This window comes from Aegilops tauschii, chromosome 3, assembly GCF_002575655.3.
Source record: "Aegilops tauschii subsp. strangulata cultivar AL8/78 chromosome 3, Aet v6.0, whole genome shotgun sequence".
Taxonomy (NCBI): domain Eukaryota; kingdom Viridiplantae; phylum Streptophyta; class Magnoliopsida; order Poales; family Poaceae; genus Aegilops; species Aegilops tauschii.
This window is the reverse complement of record NC_053037.3, coordinates 430925476-430934482: the sequence shown is the minus strand read 5'-3', so window position 1 is coordinate 430934482 and position 9007 is coordinate 430925476. Positions and strand designations below refer to the sequence as shown.

Here is a 9007-nt window from a genome sequence, read left to right as displayed (position 1 = left end):
GATTCATTGGGAATTCGTTTTCGTAAGTTCTATTTTTTGTACTGAAGTCTTATAAACTAGTTGAACTGAAAACACCTTTTCCCAAGTTCATTACGAGTTGTTGCTGGAAAAGTGAGATTTATTTGGTTTTCATCTGTCCCAACCTAGGTTGGACCTTTATAGTTTCTGTACCCTCTTTTCTTGTACTTATAGTATAGTTATGTTAGTACTGAATTGTAATGTCGTTCAGCGTAAGGCTTTTAATATTTGGTGTCAAGATAGCACTTGTGGATCTAGCGTGAGTGGAGTGACGCTTCCTTGTTATGTAGAACTGATTTCATATAATGTATTAGAACTGAAGTTTTTTTTGGGATTGAAATTATTTACGACCAAGTTGCTATGTGATCTCTAGCCAGATTTTATTCAAGTATGAGAAATTTAGCAAGATTTGAGAGCCAAATTTTTGTTTGAACTTCTTGAATTTTAGTAGTTGAACTTCATAGTAAAATTTAAAGCACTGGTTTAAATTAGCTACATTTAACAGACAACCGTATAAAGTTCATAATGACTTCACTAGTCAATGTGGGTTGATGCTTCTGTTGTTTGTTTTTTGTTATTTTTTGTCCTTGGTTGAACTGTAATCTATTTGGTTGAGTCTTGGCCATCTTTCTCAAGGTATTAATTGGTATCATCATAGCACTTACCGAATAAACTAAGTTGTACTGAGATTTCAATTGTGCTGGTACTTTGATCATTTTATTTTCTTGTGTTGTTTGAAGCTAGTGCCTCACTGGTCAATGTGGGCTGATGCTTCTGTTGTCTTTCTTGTGATTTTTCTCCTTGGTCGAACTGATATCTTTTTGATTTAGTTTTGGCCTTCTTTTTTCTAGGCTGTGGTTCTTCTCAAGGCAATGTTTGGTATGATCATAGTACTTGCCTTACAGACTAAGTTGTACTGACATTTCAGTTGTACTATTACTGTTATTCTTTAGTGTGTCAATGTTTTGTGGAATGTGAACTGAAGCTTCCCGTTCCTTTTTATATTATGTAGAATGAATGTACCGTTTGTTCAAGTGTACCAAAACTCTCAGTCCTAGCATGCTAGTGACTGGGAAATATGTACTGATTGTTCTTTGCTTTTCCTGTTGTAGTACTCAGTAAATTTCTAACTACTATTAGCACGATGCTGTTAATAGTGAATGTTGTCCTCGGCTGAAACTTAGTCTTTTTAGTGTTCTTCTGAAACTAAAAACTGATTTCTTAGTGTGATAGTACTACCGTAAATGTCTAAGCTGCACTGAGCGTCCAATTTTACTATTTGCTGTTGTCCTTAGTTAGTCTGCCACAGTTTTTTTTGTGAAAATATCCATTTGTGATTTTTGTTTCTGCATGACTAGTTTCAACTTCAACCTACTTCAACTTCAAATGATGGATGAACAAAATAGGAAGCTAGCAAACTTGTTGAACGACATAAGCAAACAATGTACATGATAGACATAGGTAAACTTGTTCAAACCCTGACAGACATAACATAAGGTAGCTGGTTCAACATAACGAAAGAAAACTACAAATCTGAAACAACAATATTAAGGATAGGCAGAAGTGCGAGCAACACGAATGCAGACTTTCATGCATCTTCATCCTGCGAAGTTGCAGTGGTAGTAGGGGTCAGCCTCCTGCTCTTTTGAAATATCCCAACCTGTCACGATGTTGTCGATTGTCTTCCATGACTTGTACGTGGCGTACGCATCTATTCCTGCGTACGTGATGAGGTTCTCTCGCAGTGGGCTGGTCCCCCACAGTTTGTGTTCTCCCTTGTCCATCTTCTTCTTCATGCCCCTGTAGAATGGGTGGATTACGCCGCCTGCAACATCGGCCAAGGAGTCGTAGTATTTGTTGGTCTTTGGATCTTTCCACTTGCGCTGCATGTCAATGAAGTTGTTGGGGTTGATCTCCAAACCAGACTTGTTCAACATTCACTTGTCACCTCCAATGCTGAAACCGACAAATGTGTACAATTTCTCCTCCTGCAGGAAGTCTTTGAGGCGCTTGGGCCTGCAAGTGGGGAGACACACATTTAAAGATTAGTCTTCTTTTTTGAAGATTTAATTCTTCTGCTTTTTGGTTTTTAAAGTGATAATCCATGAGGTAGATGCTTATATAGTATAAGTCATGGATGAATGTAGTCCAGAAACTAGTACACAAAGTCCTCAAATGAAATTCAACTACACCATGTTATTTTTGTTTTTTGCTATATTCAGTGCTTCACCAAATTCAAGAATCATTTTACCAGATTCAATGATATATGTGCTGCTTGATTCAAGTTTAGTTTTCTTTTTTGTTGAATAAAAGACCTATACCAGTGCTTGATACATCTTTGTGCATCAATTCTACATCAAGTTCAGAAATTAATTTGAGAAACATGTGCATCAAGATATGGACCTATACCACTTCACCAAACATCTTTTAATACATCAATTATATAAACTATACTAGTGCATCAAGATCAGAATCTATGCTACCACATCAAGTTCAGAAATTAATTTGGTGCATCAAGTTCAGAATTCTACAAACATTTTTTCAGATGCTAATCTGGTGAAACAATCCACTTCACAGTTTCAGAAATGCATGTAACTTGAGAAACATGTACTCGTGCATCCACTTCACAAACTATAGTAGTTCATCTAGTTGGGAAACTAGTTTAATGAAGTTTTTAGCGAGTAGTACTAGTACAACAGATGAATGAACAGTAGTATGGGTTACCATTTTGTGGCTGCTACGATGTGGTACACCAAGCAGAGTTCCTCGACGCACAACTGCAGTACTGCCGCCATCTGTGGAGGTTCATCGTCGCTGGTGAACTCCACATCAACTCCGATGAAGCTCGGATACAAGCCGCCGCCCTTCATCCTGAACCTGCTCATCACCTCGCCGGCCTTGTCTGCTTCGCTGGTGCAGACGATCTCCAGCGTCTCTTTGCCGTGGAGCTCAACCAATGTGAGGGTTCTGGTGTACTCGCGCTTCTCGCCGGGGACGTGAACGTCGACGAGGTTGCTGCTCTTGTCCGATGGCTCGCCATGATGACGCTTGGTAGACGGTTCCTCCGCCATCGCCTTCCTGCGACGACTGTGGGCTTGGAAGAGAGAAGTTTGTGGTTTGTGTGCAGTGGAGATTGAAGTGGCAATGGTGGTTTCTGGCAATGAGGCAGAGATGGAAGACAATGGGGTATTTTCCAGTGCGTCGACGGGGATGTGTGGGAGGCGGTTCGTCGGGGACGTGGGTGTGGTGGTCGTGGGGGTCCCCGTTTGCAGTCCCTTGTGGCAACCGCTCAGTGGGTGGCACGTGTGGTGGCCTGGAAGAAGTAACCGTCCAAGTCAAATGGTTTTTACTGCTGCACTGACTAGTCTTGTCAAGCTGTACTTATGACCTGCTAAATCCCACTTGCACGTCTCAGGGGTGGTGATGACTGTATTTTACTGTCGCACTGATTCGTCTTGTCAAGCTGTACTTATCAGCTGCTTATCCCACTTGCACGTGTCAGGGTTGGTGATGATGGAGGTCTGTACTCCTCTACTGTGGTACTTGGACTGGTGATTGAAGTGTAAATGAACTTACCAAATACCAGTGAGACTGTGTGATGCTAATGCTTTTTAAAACAATTTTTGTATTTTTTAAAGGATTGTTTATATCAAGATAATCTCTGAGTATTTTTTACACATGAATTAGATTTTCATCAGTACAGAATGTATTATATTCGCATTTTGTTTGAGGTAATTATTTTTATGTACTGATGGTCTTTCCGAATTGGGACTGGCAGAAGGAGACATAGCTTTTTTTTTCAAAATGATGTTTTTTTTAGGTGTTCACGGGTGTGTTTGTTTTACTCTGCCTTTGTACTGACGACTGAGAATTATCAGTACTGATGTACTATAAGAGTTTAAATTTTCCTTAAAAAAAATTTTGCTGAGTTACTGGTCGACAGTAGTGTTTTCGTCAGTACAAATGTATTTGTGATTGCATTCAAAAGGATTATCAAATGGTTTACATAATAATGTCACTGCTCCAGCGGGCACAAATCAGAAATTATATCAGTACTGATGTGTACTCTGCCTTTGTACTGACGACTAAGAACTATCAGTACTGATGTACTATAAGAGTTTAAATTTTCCTTAACATATTTTTGCTGAGCTACTGGTCGACAGTAGCGTTTGCGTCAGATAAATCCAGATAAGTTTTTTCAAATGTATTTGTGACTGTATTCAAAAGGATTATCAAATGGTTTACATAATAATATCACTGGTCCAGCGGGCACAAATCACAAATTATATCTTAACTATAGTACTGATTGAGAAATCGACGATAAAGCTAAATAAGTTTTGGTAACAACAGTTTTCTGAAATGTTTCCCCATTGTGTGCCGAGGCAACTGAGACTACAAGCTTATTTTTTTAGTTGACGCGGCAGCATAACCACTATGTATTGTTCAGTCTTGAGCTTCTCCTAACTGGCCCCGAATGTTGTGCCTTGCCGGCGCCCTGGTTGAGCCTTGGCAGCTTCATCGTCAGTTTCAGTTTCCTCGTCCCCGACACTGTCATCTTCATTGTCTTCGTCTGATTGGTCGTCATTCTCATCAAACTCTTCTTCTTCATCGTCTTCATTTGATTTTTTGGAACTCTGCACCTTGCCCTGTGTCTGTTCAGCGCCACTGACCTCCTTGCCCACTTTGCACGTGCGGGCATTATGCCCGTCAGTTCCCCCACACTTGCAGCAAGTGTAGCTGTTACGTGTGTTGTCTCCATTGGTAGAAACCTGGGTGGCTCCAATCTGCTTGTGCAGCGTTTGCTTGTTGACAGTGCCATCTGTGCGGAGTGGGCATGTGCGGTAGTTATGGTTGCTCACGACGTTGCAGAATCCGCATGCCCTTATCCCGAGAGGTTTGCCGTCCGGGCCAAATTCCACGCGCTTGATGGGGCGTGGCGGCTTTTGGGCTGCTGCTTTCGCTGCTTGCGTGTTACTCTTCCCCCCCCCTTTGTGTTTGAGAATATGGGTGGTTTAATCACCCTTTCCTGCTGTTGCCGGTAGGATGTCCTGTTGTCATGTCGTTCGCCTACAGCACCATCAAGCTCATGATCGTGCATGTGAGCATGTTGCTGCTCTTGAGTGTGCACATGGGCAAGCTCTAGTTGCTGCTGCTCCTCTTCCTCGTTGTCAAACGGGTCAACAGCTCCCAGATGGTTCATCTCGGATAACATTGTAGCAATATCCTGCTCAATGGTTTCATTGTCAGCGACACCTCCATTTTCAGCAGAGTGCATGGCGTCGAGTTCTTGTTCAAGTTTGTCCAAGACGACCCGTGACCTCGCCATTTGCTCTTGGCTTCTCAGGTTTTTTCTGTGCACCCTCATGTTCAGTGTCAGCAGTGAGCTTTCAATGCAGTATTGGGATGCCTTGTTTGACGCTACTGTCCTCAAGTCATTTCTGTTGAATGTTGGCTGGATGTTCGGGCGTTTGGTGTATCTCCTGAGGATGTATTTCTCTGGAACGCTGGCAGCCTTAATTGTCTGCATCATGCACAGGACATGCACACATAAAAGACCTGTATTTTTTGGAAGAGGTGCATGTTTTTTGTCATTTCATTCGAAGAAAAACTTTGCAAAAAAAGTAGTACAGTATGTAACATCTTCTTTTAGTCCTCATCTGTGTGGTCCCATAGCCTGCACTCGCACTCATATGTTTCTCCCACGGGGCCTGCAACCACCTGGAACGCGTGCTGAGACCACGCAGACAGTTTTTGCGGGTTGTTGTAGCGCACGAGGTACTTTGTGGGCTCTTCCATCTCTGTCGCCGTGAAGAGTGTGCTCAGTTTTAGCCTTTTTCTGATCTCACTGTACATAGCTTGTGAGTAAACCTTTGCCATCTGGGTATCAGACCCATAGAAGGTCAGCGTGTTTTGTTCCTTCTGCACATGCAAGAATGATGAACAAATCGTTAGTTTTCTCGCAGCAAAAACTTGTCTAACTAATAAAGTTTTACTTTAGTAAGCATGTTTTTTGTCTCACGACAGGTGATAGAGCTATACCCTGTTACCCATTGTCTCTTGGTTCTCTGTCTGCCTCCTGGTTTTGACGCAGGAGTTTACCTGGCTGACAAACCGGTGTAGGTTTTGTCTCTCACTTACAAAGTTCTTCTTGAGCACGTAGTTCATGCTCTCACTTCGCTGTGTGGATGTCATTTTGGCGCAGAAAATTTATTTGAAGTAGGCTGATATCCATTTCTCACGCTCGTTCCACATGGCCACCATCGTTGCATCATCATGGAGGTTGTACCTATCCATGAGTCCTTTCCAGGCATCCTCAAACTCAGTTGGCATGAGGGGCCAGTTGAGGATTGATGTGAATTCATCCTTAAAGTCTTCGTGCAGGTAGTACAGGTATGCGAGGTGTTCCCTGTACTTCTTCATAATGTGCCAGCGGCACAGCTTGTGTACTGTGTTCCCGAAAGCATCTGGGATCGCCAAAGCCATTGCCGGGCACTGGTCTGGTAATGAGAAAAGAGACATGGAGTGGTCAGCAGATGGTGGTGCATATATACCAATAGAACTGACACGGCATTTTTTACTGTGTTATTTTCCTTTTATTTTTTTGGGGGAGGGGGGTGGTGGTGGTCGTTGGGGTGGTTTTCGCGGTTATACCTGTGAGGATGCATGTAGGAGCCTTCCCTCTCATGCACCTTAAAAATGTCTTGAACAACCATCTGAATGAATCTGCATCCTCATCTCTTATCAGGGCGAAACCAAAGAATGTAGTCTGTAAGTGGTTGTTAGTACCGACAAACACCCCAAGTGGCATATGGTACTTGTTGGTCTTATATGTGGTGTCAAATGTTACACAGTCACTGAAGTCCTGATAGGCCCCTCGGCAGCTTGTATTCGCCCAGAATATGTTCTTAACTCTGTCGGACTCATCGAGTTGCATGTCACAGAAGAATTCCCTGTTTATAGCTTTCATCTCCCTAAAGAAGTTGACAGTCTTTAGGACATCGTCCACATCATCCATCCTTGAATTCTTTGCTTTCCTGCATATTAAAAGTTCATTCAAAAATGCATGTTGAACTGGCGTCAGGTCATGCGTTGCGTAATATGTTTGTACTGACAGAGGAAAAAAGACGGAGGCGGTTTATGGGAGGAGAACAAGTTTGTACTTACAGGTTAATCAGGTCTTTGGCATTCATTTCGAGGAAGTAGCTACCAGGGTCATCACCGCCCAGTATGCTCATGATTTGTGCATGTTCAATGCCTTTGAACTGCAGGTACTTGACGTACTCCAAGATTGTTTTGTCAAAGTTTTTGTGGGAGTGCAAGAAGACAAGCATTTGCGGAGTGAGCTGTAGCCTGTGTTTGTGTTCCCAGACTATCTCTTTTACGACAAATGTTCCATCCTTTTCCTTCTTTAGCCTCATTTTAGCCCCGCAGTTAGTCCTGGCTGTCATTTTGTGTCGCTGTCTATTTGCTTCAGACACCTTCATTCATAGACTCCATAGCACGTGCAATAAAGGTAGGCTCTGGTCTTAAACTTGGGGCCTTCCCTGACAGCAAAACCCGCGTGCTTCGCATAGACGTTGTAGAAGTTCTTTGATTCTTTGAAAGTTTCATAGCGCATCTCTAGTCTTGGCAGAACATAAGCTTCAATGTTAGGTGGCCGCACGCAACAGTGAGCAAACAAAACGCAGTTATGAAAATGTTAGATGGGGTGGTCACAGTACCATGGTATGGACTGTGCTTGTATGTTTTTTTCTATATGGATACTTACATGTGTATAGCTCTGTGCTGCCTCCGGTGTTTGATGTTCACCCTGGTGTATGGGCGCGGGTGGTGTCACCCTTGGCACATGCAGCAATGCATCTCTTGGAGGGAGCAATGTTGACGAAGATCTTCGTCTCTCATTGTACGGCCGTCTCCCCTCAGATTCGTTGTGAGGTTGCTCCTGTCTATATGGCTCATATCTTGTACTTTGGAAACTGCTAGAGCGGCCAAAATTTCTGTCTCTTTGGCCTGGTCTTCCCGTCGCAACCACTTTTGCAGCACGGATGATTGATGTTGACGGAGCGACTGGTGGAAGCCTTGTTGCAACCCATCCACGGCTTCCTGTCCTTGGCTTTCTGAATGCGCTAGGGAAGGAAAACATTTGTTGTTGGGGATATTGTTGGCCTTGTTGCAACCCAGGAGTGACAAAGCTTGTATTCCCAGGTGTTTGCTGCATAAAAGAACTTGTCTGTGCTTCTGATGATTCCGGTGTATCTTGAAATCTTCCTGTATTGTTGAAATATCCAGGTGGTATTTCTGGTGTTACCCAACCAGGTGGTGCCCCATATCTGCTTGGCTCATCAAACGCTCGCTGCGTGTGCCGCCTTGCATGCTTCTGCAATGACATTCAACAGTTTTGGGATTAATCTTTTCTGCATTTTTCTCGTATACATGCTATGGGTAACATGTCTGCTTCCCTCTAGTGGACTGACTTCTTCTTCTTCCTCTCGTGGGCGGCGTACTGGCATGTTCTTGGGAGGCGGCGCCATTGATGTAGCTCCTGCTTGTGGTGGACGTCTGGCGAAGAGGTCCGGGGAGGCAGCACCTTGTGGGGATCACTGCCCCAGAGAAGGAGCCCCGGCGACGGAGGGAGGCAGGAGGCGGGGATGACGGCCCCGTCGTTGGATCCGGCGACGGAGGGAGGCAGGAGACGGGGATCACGGCCCTGTCGATGGATCCGACGACGGAGGGAGGCAGGAGGCGGCGGATCACGGCCCCGTCGATGGATCCGACGACGGAGGGAGGCAGGAGACGGTGGATCACGGCCCCGTCGATGGATCCGGCGACGGAAGGTGGCAGGAGACGGCGACGGATCCGTCGCCGGCCAGTCACGGCGCCGCGGGCTCCCTCGCTCCGGGTGCCGCCGTCGCTCGCTCGCCCACGACGGCTGCCTACGGCGAAAGAAGGCGGGTTGGGTTCAGGCTAGGTCGGGGGGATTCTACGGTGG

General features: G+C 44.5%; 3 protein-coding genes across 3 annotated transcripts; all 3 read right to left on the bottom strand.

Moving 5' to 3' along the window:
• Positions 1-1616: 1616 nt before the first annotated feature.
• LOC141043003 (uncharacterized) lies at positions 1617-1955 on the bottom strand. The gene has a single exon (XM_073511919.1). The coding sequence runs from the start codon at positions 1953-1955 to the stop codon at positions 1617-1619; it is 339 nt and encodes a 112-aa protein (XP_073368020.1).
• LOC141043002 (uncharacterized) lies at positions 1956-3089 on the bottom strand. Its single transcript, XM_073511918.1, has 2 exons — positions 2743-3089; positions 1956-2034 (listed from the first exon to the last, which is right to left on the bottom strand). The coding sequence occupies exons 1-2, from the start codon at positions 3087-3089 to the stop codon at positions 1956-1958; spliced, it is 426 nt and encodes a 141-aa protein (XP_073368019.1).
• A 3136-nt stretch (positions 3090-6225) lies between these two features.
• LOC109736394 (protein FAR1-RELATED SEQUENCE 5-like) lies at positions 6226-7436 on the bottom strand. The gene is made up of 3 exons (XM_020295615.1): positions 7183-7436; positions 6670-7052; positions 6226-6515 (listed from the first exon to the last, which is right to left on the bottom strand). The coding sequence occupies exons 1-3, from the start codon at positions 7434-7436 to the stop codon at positions 6226-6228; spliced, it is 927 nt and encodes a 308-aa protein (XP_020151204.1).
• Positions 7437-9007: the final 1571 nt, after the last annotated feature.